General features: G+C 54.3%; 1 protein-coding gene across 2 annotated transcripts in view; it reads left to right on the forward strand.

Annotated features, from left to right (window-relative positions):
• mroh1 (maestro heat-like repeat family member 1) overlaps positions 1–25,643 on the forward strand; it is a 141,921-nt gene that overhangs the window by 13,454 nt on the left and 102,824 nt on the right. For both annotated transcript variants that reach the window (XM_063044670.1, XM_063044671.1), the window contains exons 3-8: positions 10,207–10,352; positions 12,818–12,949; positions 14,599–14,761; positions 17,476–17,574; positions 21,227–21,378; positions 25,153–25,293. In XM_063044670.1, coding sequence (XP_062900740.1) covers positions 10,207–10,352; positions 12,818–12,949; positions 14,599–14,761; positions 17,476–17,574; positions 21,227–21,378; positions 25,153–25,293 — 833 coding nt within the window. The remainder of the gene's footprint in view (positions 1–10,206; positions 10,353–12,817; positions 12,950–14,598; positions 14,762–17,475; positions 17,575–21,226; positions 21,379–25,152; positions 25,294–25,643) is intronic.

Below are 25,643 nucleotides of genomic sequence, written 5' to 3' on the forward strand. Positions count from 1 at the left end.
CTTCTATTCCCTCACCCTCCCCCTTCTATTCCCTCGCCCTCCCCTCTTCTATTCCCTCACCCTCCCCTCTTCTATTCCCTCACCCTCCCCCCTTCTATTCCCTCACCCTCCCCCCTTCTATTCCCTCACCCTCCCCCCTTCTATTCCCGCACCCTCCCCCCTTCTATTCCCGCACCCTCCCCCTTCTATTCCCTCGCCCTCCCCCCTTCTATTCCCTCGCCCTCCCCCCTTCTATTCCCTCGCCCTCCCCTCTTCTATTCCCTCGCCCTCCCCCCTTCTATTCCCTCGCCCTCCCCCCTTCTATTCCCTCGCCCTCCCCCCTTCTATTCCCTCGCCCTCCCCTTCTATTCCCTCGCCCTCCCCCCTTCTATTCCCTCGCCCTCCCCTCTTCTATTCCCTCGCCCTCCCCTCTTCTATTTCCTCGCCCTCCCCTCTTCTATTCCCTCACCCTCCCCTCTTCTATTCCCTCACCCTCCCCTCTTCTATTTCCTCGCCCTCCCCTCTTCTATTCCCTCGCCCTCCCCTCTTCTATTCCCTCACCCTCCCCCTTCTATTCCCTCACCCTCCCCTCTTCTATTCCCTCACCCTCCCCTCTTCTATTCCCTCACCCTCCCCTCTTCTATTCCCTCACCCTCCCCTCTTCTATTCCCTCACCCTCCCCTCTTCTATTCCCTCACCCTCCCCTCTTCTATTCCCTCACCCTCCCCCCTTCTATTCCCTCACCCTCCCCCTTCTATTCCCTCACCCTCCCCCTTCTATTCCCTCCCCCTCCCCCTTCTATTCCCTCCCCCTCCCCCTTCTATTCCCTCACCCTCCCCCTTCTATTCCTTCACCCTCCCCCTTCTATTCCCACACCCTGCCCCTTCTATTCCCTCACCTTCCCCCCTTCTATTCCCTCACCCTCCCCTCTTCTATTCTCTCACCCCCCTTCTATTCCCTCACCCTCCGCTCTTCTATTCCCTCACCCTCCCCCTTCTATTCCCTCACCCTCCGCTCTTCTATTCCCTCACCCTCCCCCCTTCTATTCCCTCACCCTCCCCCCTTCTATTCCCTCACCCTCCCCCCTTCTACTCCCTCACCCTCCCCTCTTCTATTCCCTCACCCTCCCCTCTTCTATTCTCTCACCCTCCCCTCTTCTATTCCCTCACCCTCCCCTCTTCTATTCCCTCACCCTCCGCTCTTCTCACTTGACTATCACCTCCCACTGGCGTCCCTCCTCCTTCCCTTTCTCCTGTTGCATTCTGCTCTCCTGTCAGATTCCCTGTTCTCCCACCCACCTGGCTTCCCCCATCACCTTTCAGCTGGCCTCCCCCCTTCCTCCCCCCCCGTTTTTATTATCCCCCTTCCTTTCCAGTCCTGACGAGGGACTGTTCATTTCCATAGACGCTGCCTGACCGCTGAGTTCCTGCAGCATTTTGTATGTGTTGTGCTGGATTTCCAGCGTCTGCAGCATCTCTTGTGTTTGCGATGTACAGAGTCTCCTTACAGACATGACAATTGAACTCTGATGCCCCGAGCTGTAATAGTGTTGTACCAACCTCTGTGCTACTTGGTGCTGCTTCCTGCACCCATGCTGAATTCGTCAATTTCATTGACTTTGCTTCTAACTTCCTCCCAGCCCTCAAATTCACTTGGTCTATCTCGGACACTTCTCTCCCCTTTCTCGATCTCTCGGTCTCCATCTCTGGAGACAGACTGTCCGCTGACATCTTCTACAAGCCCACCGACTCTCAACTATCTTGACTATACCTCTTCCCACCCCGCCACATGCAAAAATGCCATTCCCTATTCCCAGTTCCTCCATCTCCACCGCATCTGCTCCCAGGATGAGGTTTTCCGTTCCAGGACATCTCAAATGTCCTCTTTCTTTAAAGATCGTGGTTTCCCTTCTGTCGTCATCAATGATGCCCTCACCCGCATCTCCTCCATTTCCCGCACTTCGGCCCTCACCCCATCCTCCCGTCACCACAACAGGGACAGAGTTCCCCTTGTCCTCACCTACCGCCCCACCAGCCTCCGGATCCAGCACATTATCCTCTGCAACTTCCGTCACCTTCAGCAGGACCCCACCACTAAGCACCTCTTTCCCTCTCCACCTCTCTCCGCTTTCCGCAGGGATCGGTCCCTCCACGACTCCCTTATCCGCACATCCCTCCCCACTGATCTCCCACCCGGCACTTATCCCTGTAAGCATAAGTGCTACACCTGTCCCTACACCTCCTCTCTTGCCACCATTCAGGGCCCCAAACAGTCCTTCCAGGTGAGGCAACACCTCACTTGTGAGTCTGTTGGGGTCATCTGTGGCATCCGGTGCTCCCGGTGCGGCCTCCTCTACATCGGTGAAACCCGACGCAGGTTGGGGGACTGCTTCGTCGAGCACCTCTGCTCCGTCCGCCACAACAGACAGGATCTCCCGGTTGCCGCCCACTTCAACTCTGCTTCCCACTCCCATTCGGATATGTCCATACATGGCCTCCTCTACTGCCATGATGAGGGTAAACTCAGGTTGGAGGAGCAACACCTCATATACCGTCTAGGTAGTCTCCAGGCCCTTGGTAGGAACATAGAGTTCTCCAACTTCCGGTAATTCACTTCCCCTCCCTTCCTCTATCCCTATTTCACTCTGCCCCCTTCCCCAGCTGCCTATCGCCTCCCTCATGGTTCCACCTCCTCCTACTACCCATTGTGTTTTCCCCTATTCCTTCTTCACCTCCCTGCCTCCCCTCCCCCACCCCTTTATCTTTCCCCTTACTGGTTTTTCACCTGGAACCTACCAGCCTTCTCCTTCCCACCCTCCTTCCACCTTCTTTATAGGGCCTCTGCCCCTTCCCCCTACAGTCCTGACGAAAGGTTCCGGCCCGAAACGTCGACTGATCGTTTCCACGGATGCTGCCCAACCTGCTGAGTTCCTCCAGCGTGTTGTGAGTGTTGCTTTGACCCCAGCATCTGCAGATTATTTTGTGTTTACACTACGCTCCTGTGGTGCCCATGGTGTCTGCTTAATGAATGCCTCTGCATGTCTATATTTAGAACTGTAGGTTAATCTGTAACCAGCATTTTGCTCAGGCTAGGCGGAGGGAAGCTGGGTAGGAAATGGGGAAGTAACTGCAACTTATTTTTAACGTAGTGAGAGTTTGAGAAGTTTTAATATTCAAAGGCCAAAGGCACCGTGGTTTCCTAGGACAGGAGTCATTGAAAGTTCAATGTGCAGAAAGGGGTAAGGGGTCCTGCGCAGAGAGGAGAGGGTAGGCATGAGGTTGAAGGGCAGGTAGTAATTTCTAGGTTACTTCTGGTGCCGCGTGCTAGTCAGGGCAGGAGCAGGACGAGAGTGCAGATGCATGGCTGGCTGAGCGGCAGAGCCTGAGGAGAGAGTGGACAGACTGTATCCTTTTCCCAGAGCTGAGATGTCAAATACCAGAGAGCATGCAGTTAAGATAGATAGATAGATATACTTTATTGATCCCGAGGGAAATTGGGTTTCGTTACAGCTGCACCAACCAAGAATAGAGCGTAAGTATAGCAATACAAAAACCACAAACAATCAAACAACCAAATGCAAACTATGCCAGATGGAAAATAAGTCCAGGACCAGTCTATTGGCTCAGGGTGTCTGACCCTCCACAGGAGGAGCTGCACGTTCGATGGCCACAGGCAGGAACGACCTCCCACGCCGCCAAGTGTTGTATCTCGGTGGAATGTGGCCGAAGTTCAAAAGTAAAATGTTCAATATCCGGTCTACAAACACGTTCCTCCATCGTAATATGACCCGGATTGCACCATCCGTTGTTAACCAGATCAGTAAGCCCCTAACTCCTTTATGCTTACCACTCTCAGTGCACTTCCGGTCAGCCCGAACGGTCTGGAAGCCCTCCATGGAAAAGTTTTGATCGGGAATGTCCTCGTGCAGCCCCGTTCCAGTGAAACACATAACACTGCACTCCCGAAATGTTCTCTGACGCCTGGCTAGCGCCGTGAACTCGACATGATAGCGGAGGGGGTAATTTCAAAGGAGATGTGAGGGGCAAGTTGTTATTACACAGTGGTGGGTGCCTGGAATGGCCTGCCTGGGGTGGTAGTAGAGGCAGAGACATTAGGGACTTTTAAGAGACGTTTAGATAGGCACATGGATGTGAGGGAAATGGAAGGATAGGGACATTGTGTAGGCAGGAGGGATTAGTTAGCTATTTCATTACAAATATAATAGGTTTGCTGCAACATTATGGGCTGAAGGGCTGTGTCTGTGAGACTGCTCCTGGCTTCGTGGCGATTTGCCCCACTGTGTGATGAACTGGGGCTGCGGGCCTACTCCAGGCTTCATGTCTGTGGGCTCCATTTTGCTCTGAATGCTGTTGGTTGTATGAACTGTGTTTTTTTTTCTGTCTCTGTGCATTGGGTGTTGGTCTCTTTTTTTAAAAAAGCAAAGATTCTCAGGGTAGTATGTGGTAACATGTGCATATTTTGAACCTGGAAACCTTTCCTATCCAAATGTCTTGGAGTCATACTTTCGGCCCATCTGCTCCATGCCTACTGAGATTCCCATTGAAGATAGTTCCACTTACCCACGTTCGGCCGACGTCATTCTAAACCTTTCCTATCCGTGGTCCAGTCAAAACGTTGTTTAAAACATTGTGACTTTTCTTACACCGAGCGGTGGGTGCATGGAACACGATGGTGGCAGGAGGCAGAGAGAGTCATTTCAGAGACCCTTGGATCGGGAAATGGGTGAGAGGAAAATGGAGCGTTATGCAGAAGGGAAGGATTCGACTGATCCTGGAGTAGGTTATTCTGGGCCGAAGGGCCTGTTTGGTTCTACATTATATGTCCTGCCTCGATCAGCTTGTTCCATACACTACCACCCTCTGCCTGGAAAAGCTTAACAAGGCAAAAACTGATTAGGACAGGCTTGTCGTCTTGTGGCATTCGCAACATCCCGTCAGGAGTGTCGTGTTGAGTAGGGGATTCCCAACGTGGGGTCCACAGTTCCCTCAGTTAATGGTGTTCAAAAAAGGTTAGGAACCCCTGGCAACAACACACACACAATGCTGGAGGAACTCAGCAGGCCAGGCAGCATCTATGGAGAAGAGTAAACAGTCGATGTTTCGGGCTGAAACCCTTCATCAGGACTGGAGGGAAAAAAAAGTTGAGGTGTCAGAGTAAGAAAGTTGGGGGGGGAGAGAAACACAAGGTGATAGGTGAACCCTGGAGGAGGGGAAGGGTGAAGTAAAGAACTGGGAAGTTGATTGGTGAAAGATACGGGGCTGGAGAAGGCCATGGAAAAAAAGAAAAGGGGGGAGGAGCACCGGAAAGATACAGGGCTGGAGAAGGCCATGGAAAAAAAGAAAAGGGGGGAGGAGCACCGGGGGAGGTGATGGGCAGGAAAGGAGACAATGTGAGAGAGGGAAAAGGGGATGGGGAATGGTGAAGGTCGGGGGACGTTACTGGAAGTTCGAGAAATCGATGTTCATGCCATCAGGTTGGAGGCTACCCAGACGGAATATAAGGTGTTGCTCCTCCAACCTGAGAGTGGCCTCATCGCAGCAGTAGAGGAGGCCGTGGATAGACATGTCAGAATGGAAATGGGAAGTAGAATTAAAATGGGTGGCCACTGGGAAATCCGGCTTTTTCTAGCATAGGTGCTGGGCGAAGTGGTCTCCAATCTACTTCGGGTCTCACCGATATACAGAAGACCACGCTGGGTACAATAGAGTAGATGACCCAACAGGCTCACGGATACAGTGTCGTCTCACCTGGAAGGACCGTTCGGGGCACTTTAGTGACCTCCTGCTGTGAACTGGCAGCTTTGTTCTCAAAGGCAGTGGTGTCTGTCTGATTAGCGCGGGACTGTTACACGCAAACCTTCTTTTATAAAAGTCTAGCTGTCCTTTGACTTAATTAGCTGCTCTTCCATTTCATAACTGCTGAAGATGTTTGTAATTATAGTGCTTTAAAAATCTGTGTAATGTTGGAGTTTCAAAGGTTAGATGTTCAGAAACCTGTACTTGTTACATCAAGGGAGTACGACCGGAGTTTGCTTGTAACGTAGAGCAGAAACAGGTCCTTCGGCCCACCGTGTATGTGCTGACCCTGATGCCAATTAATTTCATCCCTTCTGTCTGTGAATGCATTCCTCCATTCCCTGTGGCCATCTAACAGCCTCGAAAGTGCCTGTCACCACTACCCCCGAGTCTTTTCCACGACTCGATGGGCTGAATGGCCTAATTCTGCTCCTGTGTCTGACGGAGTCTCTGCTTGCCGAGCTGTGCTGTATATGTGGTGGTTGTTATATAAATGTGGGACCTGATACACGAGCAATGGGGCTTTCCGGGAGAGGGTCCCGTGTGGTTGGTTGTGGGAGGTGGGTGTTGGAGGGGGTGATCTGACTGTGTTTATCCCTGTGTTGTCCCCTCTCCCCACCGTCCCCTGCAGCTTTCTCCGTGGCCCTGACTCCAGGCACCCACCACTCTCTGTGTGAAACAGCACATCTACATACTGCTCTGCTTAAATGCATGGTCTTTAGTTGTTGGCCTATCTACCCCAGGAAAAAGATGCTCGCTGTCGATCATGTTGATACTGCCTGTAATTTTATAACCGCTTTCAGGCTCAAAGTAAACTTATTATCCAAGTACATATATCTAAGTTCAAAGTAAAATTTATTATCAGAGTATGTACATGTAACCACATCCAACCCTGAGGTTCTTTTACCTAAGGGCATACTTAGCAAATCTATGGAGCAATAACTGTAAACAATCTCTGCAAATGCAAATATGAATAAATAGCAAAAAGTAACAAGCATGAATTAACAAGATAAGAGTCCTTAACTGAGTGTAGCTATCCCCTTTTGTTCAGGAGCCTGATGGTTGAGGGGTGGTAACTGTTCTTGAACCTGGTGGTGAGAGTCCTGAGGCTCTTGATGGCAGCAGTGAGAAGAGAGCATGGTCTGGGTGGTGAGGATCTCTGATGATGGATGCTTTTTTCCTACAGCAACATTTCATGTAGATGCGCTCAATGGTTGGGAGGGTTTTACCCGTGATGTACTGGGCCGAATCCACTAGCTTTTGTAGGATTTTCCACTCAAAGACATTGTTGTTCCCGTACCAGGCCGTAAAGCGGCCCATCGGCACACTTTGCACCGCACATCTATCGAAGTTTGCCCAGGTTTTTGATGACATGCCCGATCTCCGCAGACTCCTGAGGAAGTAGAGGTGCTGTCATGCTCTCTTCACAATTATATTTATATGATGGGTCCAGGACAGGGCCTCTGAGGTAGTGACAGCCAGAAGTTTAAAGTTACTGATCCTCTCCACCTCTGATCCAACGATAAGCACCTTCTCATGGACTTTCTGGATTCCCTCTCCTGAACTCTACAATCAGTTCCTTGGTCTTATTGATATTGGCAGCGGTGAGAAAGAGCATGGCCTGGGTGGTGAGGATCTCTGATGACAGAAGCTGCTCTTCTACAGCAACGTTTCATGTAGCTGTGCTCAATGGTTGGGAGGGGTTTACCTGTGATACACCGGGCCGAATCCACTTTTGTAGGATTTTCCACTCAAGGACATTGGTGTTGCTGTACCATACAAGGAAATAAAAGAAATACAATAGAACTTAAGATAAGTTAGAAATAACAAACACTGACAAACCACCCACGTGTAAAAGACAAATCATGCAAATTGTAGAGTCCTTATAAGTAAGTCTATTGGTTGTGTTAATCCTTTTTAAATTTTTGTAAATGACATTTTCCAATTCTTGGTCTTTTATTATTCCAAACAAAAGATGAAATAATAGTCAACCTGATCACAAAACTTCTTAGTTAGAAAAATAGGAATATTTTGAAATACATATAAAAATTTTGGTAAAATCATCATTTTAACTGCATGAATTCGGCCGGCTAACGAACGTGTAACTGGATTCCATCTGGGAAAAAAATTGCTTCATAAAATCCACTAGGGGAACTAAATTAGCTCTATAAAGGTCTCCATAATTTTTAGTGATGATAATACCTAAATATTTAAAAGAATCTGTAACTTTTAAAGGAATGTCATCATATATAGAAGCAGAATCATTTAAAGGAAATAATTCACTTTTATGCAGGTTTAATTTATATCCTGAAAACAATCCAAATTCATTTAATAATTTCAATAAACTAGGAATAGATTCTTTGGGATTCGAAACATAAACCAAAAGATCATCCTCATGAGATCTTATGAATAGTCCCATTTATAGAAATTATAAATAATTAGACATTATTTTAAAAATGATCCCTTTAATGAAAGGTTTCAGTGGGAAAATTTATAATTTACTATTACAACAGGATAACTATCCTTTACGTAGGATTAAGCAAGATTGGGAAAGAGAGCTTAACATGACCTTGATAACAGAGGATTGGTTGCGAATTTTGAAGCTGGTTAACTCTTCTTCGATTTGTGCCAGTCATTCTCTAATTCAGTTTAAAATTGTACATCGTTACTATTTGACAAAGGAGAGATTGTCTAAAATATTTCCTAATGTAAATAGTCAGTGTGATAGATGCAAAACTGAGATAGCTACATTGACACATATGGTTTGGTCGTGTTCTGTATTAAAACAATTTTGGAAATCTTTTTTCTACAATTTCTAAAGCTTTGAAAATCAACTTACAACCTAATAAATTGACAGTTTTGTTTAGGTTGTGTTAATCAGCTGAGAATTGAGGTGAGTGAAGTTATACACATTGGTTCAAGATCCTGACGGTTGAAGGGTAATAACTGTTCTTGAACCTAGTGGTGTGGGACCTGAGGCTCCTGTACCTCCTTCCCAATGGTGGCAAGAAGAAGAGAGCATAGCCTAGTTGGCCAGGTTACCCCTTCAGCCTCTGATGCCCCAAAGGAAACAACCCGGCCTCTCCTTATAGTGAATACTCTGTAAATCAGGCAGCATCCTGGAAATTTAAGCCATGTTTACACAGGCTGGGGGAGGAGGGATATGGACTGTACGCAGGCCGAGGTATGGTTTAAATTGGCGTAATGGCCTGCACAGAAATGATGGGCCGAGGGGCCTGTTCCTGTCTGTATAGTCCTGTACTTTTTCTGTCATCTGCTGATAGAAGTCTCACCTGCCTCCTGTACCTCATGGGACACAAGAGCCTGTCTGATGTGCAAACCTCTTTCCACCCAGCCCATCAGTGCAATTATAAGGCACTGGTCAGATCCACGGAGCACTGTGAGCAGGCTTGGGTCTCTTGTTTTTATTTACTTATTTATTGAGATACAGTGCAATAGACCCTTTGGGCCACGCCACCCGGCAACTGCTGACTTAACCCTCGCTTAGTCATGGTACAATTTACAATGAACAGTTAACCTACCAACTGCTACATCATGGACTGTGGGAGGAAACTGAAGCACCCGGAGGAAACCCACGCAGTCACGGGGAGAACATACAAACTCCCTACCGGCAGGGGCGGGAATTGAACCCGGGTCACTGGCACTGTAAAGCATTGCGCTAACCTCTGTGTTACCCTGCTGGTCAAGGAAGGTTTGTCTAAGAAGGGTTGTGCTGAGATTAGAGAGGGTCCAGAGACATTCCATGGGAATGAAAGGGTTAAGGCTTGAGGAGCGTTTGTTGGATCTGGGCCTGTACTCTCTGGAGTTCAGAAGAATTGGGGGTTGGGGTGGAGTGGGAATCTCATTGAGACTTATTGAATATTGAAAGGTCGAGATAGAGAGGACATGAAAAGGATGTTTCCTGTAGTGGAGGAGTCTAGGACCAGAGGGCACAACCTCAGAATAAAAGAACGTCCATTTAGAACAGAATTAGGAGGAATTTCTTTAGCCAGAGAGTGGTGAATTTTTGGAATTCATGGCCACAGACAGTTGTGGAGGCCAAGTTACTGGGTGCATTTAAAGCAGAGGTTGATAGGTTCTTAATTGGTCAGGGTGTCAAAGGTTACAGGGAGAAGGCAGGAGAATGGGGTTGAGAGGGATAATAAATCAGCCATGATGAGACTTGATGGGCTGAATGGCCTAATTCTGCTCCTGTGTCTGACGGAGTCTCTGCTTGCCGAGCTGTGCTGTATATGCGGTGGTCGCTATATAAATGTGGGACCTGATACATGAGCGATGGGGCTTTCCGGGAGAGGGTCCCGTGTGGTTGGTTGTGGGAGGTGGGTGTTGGAGGGGGTGATCTGACTGTGTTTATCCCTGTGTCGTCCCCTCTCCCCACCGTCCCCTGCAGCTTTCTCCGTGGCCCTGATTGACGCCGCCTTCGACAAGGACGAGCGGGTGCGGCAGGAGATCGCCCAGGCCCTGCGGGTGTTGGGGGGCCGACACCCCACCCTAGTCCTGCTCACCTGTCATGACTACCTCAGCAAGCGCCCGAAGGTAAGGGAGGGGGTGAGGGAACGGGTGGAGGGGTGGGGGCAGTGTCGTGGAAATCAGAATCAGGTGGGTTATCACTGACATGTCGTGGTGTTGTTTTGAGACAGCAGTACCATGCAAAACATTTTAAAAATTACTGTAAGCTACAATAAGAAATATATTTAGAAAAATAGTGCAAAAAGAGAGCAAGAATAGTGAGGTAGTGATCAGAGGTTCATTGACCATTCGTGAATCTGATGGAGGTGGGAACACAGCCGTTCCTGAAACACTAAGCGTTCCTCTCCTCCCCGACGGTTGTAATGAGAAGAGGGCATGGCCTGGGTGGTGAGGGTCCTTCGACATGGCCTGGGTGGTGAGGGTCCTTCGACATGGTCTGGGTGGTGAGGGTCTTCGACATGGTCTGGGTGGTGAGGGTCCTTCGACATGGCCTGGGTGGTGAGGGTCCTTCGACATGGTCTGGGTGGTGAGGGTCCTTCGACATGGCCTGGGTGGTGAGGGTCTTCTACATGGTCTGGGTGGTGAGGGTCCTTCGAGATGGCCTGGGTGGTGAGGGTCCTTCGACATGGTCTGGGTGGTGAGGGTCCTTCTACATGGTTTGGGTGGTGAGGGTCCTTCGACATGGTCTGGGTGGTGAGGGTCCTTCGAGATGGCCTGGGTGGTGAGGGTCCTTCGACATGGCCTGGGTGGTGAGGGTCCTTCGACATGGCCTGGGTGGTGAGGGTCTTCGACATGGCCTGGGTGGTGAGGGTCCTTCGACATGGTTGACAGCTTCATGAGCCACTGACCTTTGAAGACGTCCCTTAATGGAGCTGGCTGAGTTTACGACTTTCTGCAGCTTTTTCCAATCCCCTCCATGTCAGGCGGTGAAGTAACCGGTCAGAGTGCTCTCCACCGTACGTCTGTAGAAATCTCCCAGAGTAACAACTCTCTCCGAACTCCGTCTCTTTGGGGATAGGCAAAGGAGGGACTTTGGGAAACCCTTTTGCCAGCCACCGCCCACCAATGACATGAGACCACAAGATTATTGAAGCAGGATTATGCCTTTTGGCCTGTCGAGTCTGCACTGTCTTTTAGTCAACTCCATTCTCCATGCAGCCTGTTACTAATCAACAACCTATCGGTCTGTACCTGAGTTCAAGGCCTGTTCCCGTTTTGCAGATGATTTTAAAATGGAGATAATTAAGCTGGATGATCAGTCATTTTCCCGGGATAGGGGAGGTTAACATGAGAGCATATAGGTTAAGACCATAAGATTTCGGAGCAGAATTAGGCCATTCGGCCCATCGAGTATGCTTCACCATTCCATAATGGCTGATTTGTTATTCCTCTCAACCCCATTCTCCTGCCTTTTCCCTGTAACCCCTGACACCCTGACTAAGGAAGAACCTATCAACCTCCGCCTTAAATACACCCATTGACTAGGTCTCCAAAGCCGTCTGTGGCAGTGAATTTCACAGATTCACCATCCGCTGACTAAAGAAATTCCTCCTCATCTCTGTTCTAAATGGAGGTCCTTCTACTCTGAGGCTGTGCGATCATGATAGGGGCAAACTGGCTTTGCAGTCTGCATTACGCTTTACAGTGCCAGCAATTGGAAAGTCAGGGTTCAATTCCTGCTGCTGTCTAGAAGAAGTTTCTACATTTTCACTGTAACTCAGTGGGTTTCCTCCACGTGCTCTGGTTTCCTCCACGTGCTCTGGTTTCCTCCCACAGTCCAAAGACGTGTGGTTAGAATTAGTAAGTTGTGGACATGCTGTGTTGGCGCCGGAAGCATGGCAACACTGGCAGGCTGCCACCAGCACGTCCTCAGACTCTGTTGGCCGTTGACGCAAACAGTGCATCTGACTGTATGCTTTGATGGGCATATGTTTAAGGTGAGTGGGGGTAATTTCAAAGGAGATGTGAGGAGCAAGTTATTTTACACAGTGTAAACATGGATGGGAGAGGTCTGGACGGGTTATGGACTGGATGCAGGTCAATGGGACTGGAGGAATAAAGTTTTAGCACAGACTAGAAGGGCCGAATGGCCTGTTTTCTGTGCTGTAGTGTTCTGTGGAGTGGTGGGTGTCTGGAATGCGCTGTATGGGGTGGTGGTAGAGGCAGATACATTAGGTATACAAGAGATGTTTAGCTAGACGTGGCAATGTGAGGGAAGTGGAAGGATAGGGACGTCGCGTAGGTAGAAGAGATTAGTTGTGCATTTCATTACTAACTGGTTCAGCACAACATTGTGGGCTGAAGGGCCTGTTTCTGCGCTGTACTGGTCTGTGTTATAATGTACATGTGACAAATAAAACTAATTAAGCTTAGTCAGTATAGATGAGTTGGGCTGATGGGCTTTTTTCTGCACTATATAACTCCATGATCCACAAGAAAGTTTGGGTCCCTTCCTCCTCCACCCTCACGTTCTGACTCTCTGCCCATCCAAACTGGGCTCGGCGTCTCACATCCGCTTGGTCTGTCTCTAGCTGGTCCAGCTTCACCGCATCATTATCCTGAACGACATGGAAGCCATCGTCAAGGAGACCATAGATCAGTTGGACCAGCCCTTGGCCAGGAAGATCATCTCGCTTGCCTCAGAGGAGATGACCCGATCTAAGGTATGAGCGCCTGTTCGACGTTGATTTCTCATCACGTGTGCTGAGCTATCACAATCAGGTTCATTATCATTGATATATCTCATGGAGTTTTAAACACAAGAGGTTCTGCAGATGCTGGAAATCCAGACCAACACACACAGAATGCTGGAGGAACTCGGCAGCATCTGTGAACATGAATAAACTGTTGATGTTTCAGGCCAAAACCTTTCATCAGGACTGAAAAGAAAGGGGGAAGATGCCAGAATGAGGGGGTGGGGGGAGGAGAATAGCTAGAAGAGCACGCCATCAGAGATACGGAGGGCAACAGAGGTCACACGGGCAGTGTGAGAGAGGGTTTCACTGATCTTTTGTCAAAGAGAAGATTTAAATTTCTTCAGGGTAGGCAAACCTCGAAGAGGGTGTTTTGCAACAGCAGTACAGTGCAATATAGAAAGCATTACTATAAGTTATAATAAGAAATATTTAAAAAATAATGCAGTCAACTGTGACCCCTGGTCTTTGTGATCTTTATAAATGACTTGGATGAGGAAGTGGAAGGGTGGGAGTGCAGATGACATGAAGGTTTGTGGAGATGTAGATAGTGTGAAGAGTGGTCATAAATATTGGATTCTGATAATTTAATCCAAGCTTCTTTCAGAAGTCAGGAAGAAGGCACAAAATGTGTCACTTCATGATCATTTTATTATGCATTGAAAGAACAAAGAGTTACAAACGAACAGTGATAGAGATCTAATTGAAGAGCGGGAGAGCCAAAAAGATTGTGTCCAGCGTAGAGCAGCTCTTTTTATAACACATAGATCAGAAAAATGTTGTTCAAATTTGTAGATAAGAGTTAAGTAATTCAACACCAAGAGAAGCTTCCAGAACCATATCTGTGTAACCACCACGGGAACCAGAGAAACATTCCGTAATGATCAATAAACCAATTGTTTGGAAGCAAATGACCTTGCCTGGTATTTCAGGGGTGGGTGTGTCTGCGTCTGCACCAACCGCCTCTCCCCCCTGTCCCTTATCCCTCCTGCTTCACTCTGCCCTCACCATTCCCAACATCCTTTACGTCACCAGATCTAAAAACTTGCTCTCTGCTCCATGTTGACAAATACAGTACTGTGCAGGTGTCTTGGACACTATATATATAATGCTAGGCAGCTACCAGATAGTTTTTGCTGTTAAGGTGCGAAGAAAATATCAATTAAACAATCAGATCAAACACAGGTGACAAAAGGGCATTGAAAGGATGCAGAGCAGGGCTGAGAAATGGTAGACAGAGGCCAGAGGGGTGAGGGGGTAAGGATTGATACTCTGTGCAGTGGTGTGGGTCAGTGGGAATGCGAGTTAAAGGGGGAGGGGGTGAGGCAGGAGGGTGGTTTGTCCAACGGAGACGCGAGGGGTGGGGGTTTGCCCTGTGGGGGGATGAAGGGGGAGTGGGTGTGTTGCCCCGCAGAGGAGGGTAGGGGTTAGTAGGAAGGGGAATGGCTGGGAAGGAGACGTTGTGAGGGAGCAGAGATGGAGGGGGAGTTGTCAGAGGGAGGAGTAGGAGGGGGTGAAGGTGAGAGGGAGGTTGGGAGAGTGAGTGGGGAGGGGTGGGGTTTTTCTCTGTGGAGGGGGTGAAAATGCTGACCTGTCCGCCCCACCCTCTCTGTGTTCAGGAAGTGGTGCCAGCGTGGCAGGCGTCGGCCAGCCGGCTGCTGGTGGCCCTGGGCTGCAGGTTCATCAACGAGGTGATGGAGGAGGTTCTGCACAAGTTCCAGCCCGGGGTCCTGCCCCACCCCTACGTCGTGCACACACTCGGCAGCCTGTCCACCGCCAACGGTAAGGCCGCGTTTCCTCCTCGCCCTCTCCCCACCACCGTCACACTCTTGCTCCCGAGTTTCCAGTGTGGTGGTTTGTGAAAGGTTTTACGGTATCACCGCTCGGGGTTCAATTCCGCCGTTGTCTGCCAGGAGTTTGTACGTTCTCCCCGTGACCGCGTGGGTTTTCTCTGGGTGCTTCAGTAAGGACGTACTGGTTAGCAGGTTAATTGGTTGTTGTAAACTGTCTTGTGATAAGGCCGGGATTAAGTGGGGGTGATGTGCGGTGTGACCCAGTGTGCTGGAAGCACCTGTTCTGTGCTGTATCTCAATAAATAAATAAATCATACTCTTGTTTAGACCTGGGGTTCCCGACCACTGTTATATCATGGACCAGTACCACTGTTACCCCGCGGATCATGAAGCAGAGAGTCCGCGGACCTGTCCCACCGTCACCCCCGCGGACCGGCCCCACCGTCACCCCCGCGGACCTGTCTCACTGTTATGGACCGGCCCCACCGTCACCCCCGCGGACCGGTCTCACTGTTATGGACCAGTACCACCGTCACCCCCGCGGACCGGTCTCTCTGTTATGGACCGGCCCCACCGTCACCCCCGCGGACCGGTCTCACTGTTATGGACCAGTACCACCATCACCCCTGTGGACCGGTCTCTCTGTTATGGACCGGCCCCACCGTCACCCCCGCGGACCGGTCTCACTGTTATGGACCAGTACCACCGTCACCCCCGCGGACCGGTCTCACTGTTATGGACCAGTACCACCGTCACCCCGCGGACCGGTCTCACTGTTATGGACCGGCCCCACCATCACCCCTGTGGACCGGTCTCTCTGTTATGGACCGGCCCCACCGTCACCCCCGCGGACCGGTCTCACTGTTATGGACCAGTACCACCGTCACCCCTGTGGACCGGTCTCACTGTTATAGACTGGCCCCACCGTCACCCCCGCGGACCGGTCTCACTGTTATGGACCAGTACCACCGTCACCCCGCGGACCGGTCTCACTGTTATGGACCGGCCCCACCGTCACCCCGCGGACCGGTCTCACTGTTATGGACCGGCCCCACCGTCACCCCCGCGGGTTATGGACCAGCCCCACCGTCACCCCGCGGACCGGTCTCACTGTTATGGACCGGCCCCACCGTCACCCCCGCGGACCGGCCCCACCGTCACCCCCGCGGACCGGTCTCACTGTTATGGACCAGTACCACCGTCACCCCTGTGGACCGGTCTCTCTGTTATGGACCGGCCCCACCGTCACCCCGCGGACCGGTCTCACTGTTATGGACCGGCCCCACCGTCACCCCCGCGGACCGGTCTCACTGTTATGGACCGGCCCCACCGTCACCCCGCGGACCGGTCTCACTGTTATGGACCGGCCCCACCGTCACCCCCGCGGACCGGCCCCACCGTCACCCCCGCGGACCGGTCTCACTGTTATGGACCAGTACCACCGTCACCCCCGCGAACCGGTCTCACTGTTATGGACCAGTACCACCGTCACCCCTGCGGACCGGCCCCACCGTCACCCCCGCGGACCGGTCTCACTGTTATGGACCAGTACCACCGTCACCCCCGCGGACCGGTCTCTCTGTTATGGACCAGTACCACCGTCACCCCGCGGACCGGTCTCACTGTTATGGACCGGCCCCACCATCACCCCTGTGGACCGGTCTCTCTGTTATGGACCGGCCCCACCGTCACCCCCGCGGACCGGTCTCACTGTTATGGACCAGTACCACCGTCACCCCTGTGGACCGGTCTCACTGTTATAGACTGGCCCCACCGTCACCCCCGCGGACCGGTCTCACTGTTATGGACCAGTACCACCGTCACCCCGCGGACCGGTCTCACTGTTATGGACCGGCCCCACCGTCACCCCGCGGACCGGTCTCACTGTTATGGACCGGCCCCACCGTCACCCCCGCGGACCGGTCTCACTGTTATGGACCAGCCCCACCGTCACCCCGCGGACCGGTCTCACTGTTATGGACCGGCCCCACCGTCACCCCCGCGGACCGGCCCCACCGTCACCCCCGCGGACCGGTCTCACTGTTATGGACCAGTACCACCGTCACCCCTGTGGACCGGTCTCTCTGTTATGGACCGGCCCCACCGTCACCCCGCGGACCGGTCTCACTGTTATGGACCGGCCCCACCGTCACCCCCGCGGACCGGTCTCACTGTTATGGACCGGCCCCACCGTCACCCCGCGGACCGGTCTCACTGTTATGGACCGGCCCCACCGTCACCCCCGCGGACCGGCCCCACCGTCACCCCCGCGGACCGGTCTCACTGTTATGGACCAGTACCACCGTCACCCCCGCGAACCGGTCTCACTGTTATGGACCAGTACCACCGTCACCCCTGCGGACCGGCCCCACCGTCACCCCCGCGGACCGGTCTCACTGTTATGGACCAGTACCACCGTCACCCCCGCGGACCATGAAGCAGACAGACCGTGAACCCCAGCCCAGAACAGGCCCTTCCGGCCCTTTTTGCTGCACTGCCCAAAAACCCGTTCTACTCCTCTGAAGTGACGGAGGCAACCATTCAGGGATGGGAACTAAATGGCCTCCCTGCTCACCTAACATCTCCTTCAGTATTCAGTCATCTGCTGGGTGTGTTTTAAAACACTGACTGCTCTTTCTCTCTCCTCTACACGGTCCAGTCAAGGACATCTGGCCGTGTGCTGACCTGTTGTTTGATTCCTAGTGTACGGCATGGTGCCCTTCCTGACTGCCATCCTGGGAACGATGCTGCCCATGCTGGGAATGGCAAAGCAAGACTCCATGAAATCGGTCTTCACCATTGGTGAGTGATGGGACAGTGTATAGGGCATTTCCCTCAGGGTCTGACCCTAAGTGTTCTTGGTGGAATGGCATAGATGGAGTTTCACTCTGTGTCTGACTCGGGGAGTGTGTGTTGGGACGGTGTGGAGGGAGTTTCACTCTGTGTCTGACTCGGGGAGTGTGTGTTGGGACGGTGTGGAGGGAGTTTCACTCTGTGTCTGACACCGGGAGTGTGTGATGGGACGGTGTGGAGGGAGTTTCACTCTGTGCCTGACCCTGGGAGTGTGAGAAGGGATGGTGCGGAGGGGACGAGGGGATGGGACAGTGGGGAGGGGACGTGGGGATGGGACGGTGGGGATGGGACAGTGGGGAGGGGACGTGGGGATGGGTCGGTGCGGAGGGGACGTGGGGATGGGTAAGGAGGACGTGGGGATGGGAGAGGATGTGGGGATGGGGCGGTGCGGAGGGGACGTGGGGACGGGACGGGAGGGGACGTGGGGATGGGAGGGGACGTGGGGATGGGATGGTGCAGAGGGGACGTGGGGATGGGACAGTGTGAGGGGACGGGAGGGGACGGGATGGAACAGTGCAGAGGGGACGTGGGGATGAGACGTGGAGACGGGACGGTGGGGACGGACAATGGGGAGGGGACGTGGGGACGGGACGTGCGGAGGGGACGTCGGGACGGGACAGTGGGGAGGGGACGTGGGGATGGATCGGTGCGGAGGGGACGTGGGGATGGGTTGGTGCAGAGGAGACGTGGGGATGGGACAGGACAGTGGGGACGGACAGTGGGGAGGGGACGTGGAGACGGGACAGTGCGGAGGCGACAGTGCGGAGAGGAGGAGACGTGGGGATGGGTCGGTGTGGAGGGGACAGTGGGGTCGGGGCGGTGTGAGGGGATGTGGGGACGGGACGGTGGGGACAGGATGTGGGGACTGACAGTGGGGAGGGGACGTGGGGACGGGACGGTGCGGAGGGGCCGTGGGGACGGACAGTGGGGTGGGGACGGGATGATGCGGAGGGGATGTGGGGACGGGATGGTGGGGACAGACAGTGGGGAGGGGACGTGGGGACGGGACGGTGCGGAGGGGACGTGGGGACGGGACGGTGGGGACGGACAGTGGGGAGGGGACGTGGGGACGGGACGTGCGGAGGGGACAGTGCGGAGAGGAGGAGACGTGGAGATGGGTCAGTGTGGAGGGGACAGTGGGGTCGGGGCGGTGTGAGGGGACGTAGGGAGGGACAGTGGGGAGGGGACGTGAGGACGGGACGGTGCAGAGGGGACGTGGGGATGGGACAGGACAGTGGGGACGGACAGTGGGGAGGGGACGTGGGGACGGGACAGTGCGGAGGCGACAGTGCGGAGAGGAGGAGACGTGGGGATGGGTCGGTGTGGAGGGGACAGTGGGGACGGGGCGGTGTGAGGGGACGTAGGGACGGACAGTGAGGACGGGACGGTGTGGAGGGGCCATGGGGACGGGACGTGCGGAGGGGACAGTGCGGAGAGGAGGAGACGTGGAGATGGGTCAGTGTGGAGGGGACAGTGGGGTCGGGGCGGTGTGAGGGGACGTAGGGAGGGACAGTGGGGAGGGGACGTGAGGACGGGACGGTGCGGAGGGGACGTGGGGAGGGGACGTGGGGATGGGACAATGGGGAGGGGACGTGGGGATGGGTCGGTGCGGAGGGGACGTGGGGACGGACAGTGGGGAGGGGACGTGGGGACGGGACAGTGCGGAGGGGCCATGGGGACGGGACAGTGTGGAGGGGATGGGGGGACGGGACGGTGCGGAGGGGGCGTGGGGACGGGACGGTGCGGAGGGGATGGGGGGACGGGATGGTGCGGAGGGGACAGTGTGGTCGGGGCGGTGTGAGGGGACGTAGGGATGGACAGTGGGGAGGGGACGTGGGGACGGGACGGTGCGGAGGGGACGTGGGGACGGACAGTGGGGAGGGGACGTGGGGATGGGAAGGTGGAGATGGGACGGTGCGGAGGGGACGTGGGGACGGGACGGTGCGGAGAGGAGGAGACGTGGGGATGGGTCGGTGCCGAGGGGCCGGGGGTTGGGACGGTGGAGATGGGACAGTGCGGAGGGGACGTGGGGATGGGAAGGTGGAGATGGGACGGTGTGGAGGGGACGGGGGGATGGGACGGTGGAGATGGGACGGTGCGGAGGGGACGTGGGGACGGGACGGTGCGGAGGGGACGGGGGGACGGGACAGTGTGGAGGGGATGGGGGGACGGGACAGTGCGGAGGGGGCGTGGGGACGGGACGGTGCGGAGGGGATGGGGGGACGGGATGGTGCGGAGGGGACAGTGTGGTCGGGGCGGTGTGAGGGGACGTAGGGATGGACAGTGGGGAGGGGACGTGGGGATGGGAAGGTGGAGATGGGACGGTGCGGAGGGGACGTGGGGACGGGACGGTGCGGAGAGGAGGAGACGTGGGGATGGGTCGGTGCCGAGGGGCCGGGGGTTGGGACGGTGGAGATGGGACAGTGCGGAGGGGACGTGGGGATGGGAAGGTGGAGATGGGACAGTGCGGAGGGGACGTGGGGATGGGAAGGTGGAGATGGGACAGTGCGGAGGGGACGTGGGGATGGGAAGGTGGAGATGGGACGGTGCGGAGGGGACGTGGGGACGGGACGGTGCGGAGAGGAGGAGACGTGGGGATGGGTCGGTGCCGAGGGGCCGGGGGTTGGGACGGTGGAGATGGGACAGTGCGGAGGGGACGTGGGGATGGGAAGGTGGAGATGGGACAGTGCGGAGGGGACGTGGGGATGGGAAGGTGGAGATGGGACGGTGTGGAGGGGACGTGGGGATGGGAAGGTGGAGATGGGACAGTGCGGAGGGGACGTGGGGATGGGAAGGTGGAGATGGGACGGTGTGGAGGGGACGGGGGGATGGGACGGTGGAGATGGGACGGTGTGGAGGGGACGTGGGGATGGGAAGGTGGAGATGGGACAGTGCGGAGGGGACGTGGGGATGGGAAGGTGGAGATGGGACAGTGCGGAGGGGACGTGGGGATGGGACGGTGGAGATGGGACAGTGCGGAGGGGACGTGGGGATGGGAAGGTGGAGATGGGACGGTGCGGAGGGGACGTGGGGACGGGACGGTGCGGAGAGGAGGAGACGTGGGGATGGGTCGGTGCCGAGGGGCCGGGGGTTGGGACGGTGGAGATGGGACAGTGCGGAGGGGACGTGGGGATGGGAAGGTGGAGATGGGACAGTGCGGAGGGGACGTGGGGATGGGAAGGTGGAGATGGGACGGTGTGGAGGGGACGTGGGGATGGGAAGGTGGAGATGGGACGGTGCGGAGGGGACGTGGGGACGGGACGGTGCGGAGAGGAGGAGACGTGGGGATGGGTCGGTGCGGAGGGGACGTGGGGATGGGAAGGTGGAGATGGGACAGTGTGGAGGGGACGGGGGGATGGGACGGTGGAGATGGGACGGTGCGGAGGGGACGTGGGGACGGGACGGTGCGGAGGGGACGGGGGGACGGGATGGTGCGGAGGGGACGCGGGGATGGGACAGTGCGGAGGGGAGGGGATGTGGGGATGGGTAAGGCGGAGGTGCTGTCTTAGAGAAGGGTTGTTCACCTTTTCCCACTGCAAGTCTTGTCCTGTTGATGTCTGGCCCCCACCAATGCCCGTCTTCCTGACTCACCCCCTCGTAGCCCTGGGCCACTTCAGCGAGAGTATCCTGGAGTACCTGGCAAACCTGGACAAGGCTCCAGACCCGACAGTGAGGAAAGACGCCTTCTCTTCAGAGATCTACACTTCCTATGACGTCCTCTTCAACCTCTGGCTACAGACCAAAGATCCCAAGGTGAGAATCGAACTAATAAAGTAAGTGATCATAGGAAATAGTTCAAGTTTATCATCATCTGACTACATATATACCACCAAACGAAATACTCTTCTTCCAGACCATCAAAGGTTCCTTGTATGTTAACCCTTTCATTCTAGAATCATTCTCATGAACCTCCTCCGGGCCCTCCCCTCTTCCTTCCCTCCCCTCTTCCTTCCCTCCCCTCTTCCTTCCCTCCCCTCTTCCTTCCCTCCCCTCTTCCTTCCCTCCCCTCTTCCTTCCCTCCCCTCTTCCTTCCCTCCCCTCTTCCTTCCCTCCCCTCTTCCTTCCCTCCCCTCTTCCTTCCCTCCCCTCTTCCTTCCCTCCCCTCTTCCTTCCCTCCCCTCTTCCTTCCCTCCCCTCTTCCTTCCCTCCCCTCTTCCTTCCCTCCCCTCTTCCTTCCCTCCCCTCTTCCTCCCCTCCCCTCTTCCTCCCCTCCCCTCTTCCTCCCCTCCCCCTTCCTCCCCTCCCCTCTCCCCCCCTCCCCTCTCCTCTCCCTCCCCTCTCCTCTCCCTCCCCTCTCCTCTCCCTCCCCTCTCCCTCCCTCCCCTCCCCTCCCCTCTCCCTCCCCTCCCCTCTCCCTCCCCTCCCCTCTCCCTCTCCCTCCCCTCTCCCTCCCTCTCCCTCCCCTCTCCTCTCCCTCCCCTCTCCTCTCCCTCTCCCTCCCTCCCCTCCCCCTCCCTCCCCTCCCCTCCCCTCTCCCTCCCCTCTCCCTCCCCTCTCCCTCCCTCCCCTCCCCTCTCCCTCCCCTCCCCCTCCCTCCCCTCTCCCTCCCCTCTCCCTCCCCTCTCCCTCCCTCCCTCCCCTCTCCCCTCCTTCCTCCCCTCCTCCCTCCCCTCTTCCTCCACCCTCTCCCCTCTTCCTCCACCCTCTCCCCTCTTCCTCCACCCTCTCCCCTCTTCCTCCCCCCTCTCCCCTCTTCCTCCCCCCTCTCCCCTCTTCCTCCCCCCTCTCCCCTCTTCCTCCCCCCTCTCCCCTCTTCCTCCCCCCTCTCCCCTCTTCCTCTCCCCTCTCCCCTCTTCCCTCCCCTCTCACATAGCTCTCCATTTGTCTTCCACTCCCTTGCTCTCTCTATCTGTTGGTTGTCTGGTGTTTCTGATGATGACGTAACCTGTGCGGGAGAAGTTTTATAGTAAAAAAGCTTTTGCACTATGACAGTTCTTCTCTCTCAGCCTCAAAAATATTGGTCCAGTGGTACGAAAAATCATCACAACTGGAGACTCCTCGGCTGCAGTGGATAGCCACGACGCCTTCTGTGCCTTTCACTCTCCACGGAGTGTTTTAGTACGGCCTTGGCCATTGGATCTAGTCGTTGGTCTCATCCTCCCAGTCTGCCGGAACTGGCTCCGCATGCTGGGGTGGGCGTGTCCCTGTCTCACTGGGGTTGGGGGTTCCCGGCTACCCTCACCTGGTTTACCTGCCTGTCGAAGTGGTGTATCAGCATGTGGCCACTGTCACATGCAAACAGTTACTCAGGGCCACAGGTGAGAGCTGGGTGGCAGGTGGACGAGCTGCCCCTAGGCAGAGCGCAACAAGTCCGCCACCAGAGGTGCTACCTCTGGACACCCCATGCACCTCTACCGGTGCATCCATCTACCCATCGCAACTGCTGCCACAAAATAACGAGTTTCACAACGTACCTCTGTGGTAGTAAACCTGATTCTGAAACGCCAAACTAACCTCACCCCTCCTCCCTCCACAAAGCCCCCGTCAAAGTCAACTTCTTATCAAACTACATATACGTCAGCGTATACAACCCTGAGACTCATTTTCCTGTGGGCATACTCAATAAATCTATAGAATAATAACCATTACAAAGTAAATGAAAGTCCTGTCCAACTGGGCGCTCAGCCAAAGTGTAGAAGACAACAAGCTGTACAAATACAAAATAAAGAAATGATAATAAAGAAATAAGCAATAAACATCATGAGCAGGATAACAGGAAGCCTGTGAAAGAGTTTCTAAAGTAGAAAAGCTATTGCATTGGTGGGGCTCCACTCTCTTGACCTCGGAAGTCCGGGTGCTGTGATGCAAACGAGCGTCACAAACTGGGGTCTCCCTTGGTTGCAGTGGATGACCGTGACGTGCCCTTCGCTCTCCACGGAGCGTTGCGGAGCCGCCTTCCTGGCCGTTGGATCTTGCTGTAGATCTCATCCGCTCAGTCCGCCAGAGCTGACCTCACGTGCAAGGGCAGACATGTCCCTGTCTCACCAGGGCGCGAGGCCCACTGGCTACCCTCACCTGGTTTTGGCAGCTTGTTAAAGTGGTGTAACGGGGTCTTGTCGCATGTGTAACCTCTCACCGGGTTCCTTTACAAACTCGGCTGGTGAGCTAACTCTGCTAGCAGCCACGCGTCTCAACGGTGAGAGGGCCACCTTTCATAAGCAATGTACGTCTCGGGGTTCGACCAAACAGGAAAGTTAGGATGTTCCAATTAAGGAACATAGGTTGTAGCAAATGCTGTGTAGATACTGCCCAAACAGAGTTATCAGTCACCAAGAAATGACAGATCGTACACCGGCATAACATTATAAAGAAAGTATATTTACCAAGTTTTCAACTTTAACAAACAGTTACTTAAAAAGAAAAGAAAAATAAAAAGGGCCCATTACAATTAAGCCAGTCCAATGTGCACATGAACATTGGAGCTCATTTCTGGAGTAGTCGGGGGGAGGGGGGCAATTGCTTTACTCATGCACTGGACCCACGGTCTGCGTGAAAGCCCCTGCCACATTCCGAACCCCCCCCCCCACCCCCCAAAGACTATCTCAAACAAACTGGTTTCTCAGGAGTGTTGGCCTGTCCTCCTTGGAGCCATTCATCTGCCCAAAGCACTTCCTGCCATGGGGCCTCTCCTTCCAACAGCATTCTACGTCATCTTCCCCTCTGCCCTGCTCTGTAGCTCCCACCAAAAGACCCCAAACCAGACTACTGTCCTTCGGAAATCTGATCCCGCCCAGCTCTCCCGAATCTTCCACTGGGCAGAAAGTTACAATCGACTGGCACAACATTCCTAAGCTGGACAACATGGCTCCTTGTCTTTAGCCAAAACCTTAACACTCTCACCAGCAGGACACACTGCTTTTACCGAAAACTGCTGAAATAAAATACCTCACAGCACAGCAGTAGAAATCTTACACATGTAAACAGCTACTTGGAGGCACAGATGAGAGCTGAGTGTCCACTGGGGACCAAAGGTGAGTGAGCTGCCCCATCACCAGAGTTGCTACGGCACATACATTGCTACCTGGAAGCCACATGCATCCATCAAAGTTGCCTAAATCTCTCATAATCTTAGTGGATGCTCACCGTTTGCTGCAGTCATAGAAAGGTACACAATGGATATAGGCCCTTCTGCCCATCTAATCCATGCCAAACCATTTAAACTGCCTACTTCCATTGATCTGCACCAGGATTATAGCTTCAATTTGTGGCCCTGTGGTTCCCGATTCATCAACCTTGAGAAATAGACCGTGACCATTCACCCTATCTCTGTCCCTCAGGATTTTATCCACCTCTGCAAGATCAGCCCTCGCTTTCCTGCACTCCAATGAAAGAAGTCCCAGCGTGGAGCCTCTCTCCATAACTCAGTCTGTCAAATCCTGGAACTTCTTCGTAAATCTCCTCTGCACTCTTTTCCTGTCCTGTAGCAGGGTGACCTCAGGTGGGGCTGACAAGTTTGGGAGGTGTGGTTGACAGAGTTTACTGGCCGACAGGTTCCCTAACACCCTCTCTGTGCATTTGCCCCAACAGCTGCGGACCAGTGTGGTGGAGGCAGTTGGTCAGATGTCCCACCTGATGCCTCACGACAAGCTGGAGGAGCAGCTTCCCAAGCTGATTCCCGGGATCCTCAGCCTATACCGCAAGCATTCCGACCATTTCCACATCACTCAGGTAAGTGCCGGACTGGATCTGCCACCTCCTCGAGTTCTCCAACCCTGACCTGGGTCGCCCCCTGTTCAAGATACCCTTCTCCCACCCCCTACTCCTGACCACCAGCAACACCTCCACCTCGTCCTGCCCAAGCACAACCCCATCCAATACCAGGACACGCCCTCCTTCAATTCGCCTCCTCCCTCTTTCACATTGTTCCCCTGACCACCACTATCTCCTTGTCCTGTCAAAGCCCAATCCTACCCAGCCTCAGGTCACTCCTCCAATTCCCATTCTCCCATCTGCTATTCCTGACCTCCACCTCGTCCTGTCCAAGCCCAAACCCTCCCAACACCAGGTTCCTCTCTTCT

Source organism: Mobula hypostoma, chromosome 3 (genome assembly GCF_963921235.1).
Source record: "Mobula hypostoma chromosome 3, sMobHyp1.1, whole genome shotgun sequence".
Classification (NCBI taxonomy): Eukaryota; Metazoa; Chordata; class Chondrichthyes; order Myliobatiformes; family Myliobatidae; genus Mobula; species Mobula hypostoma.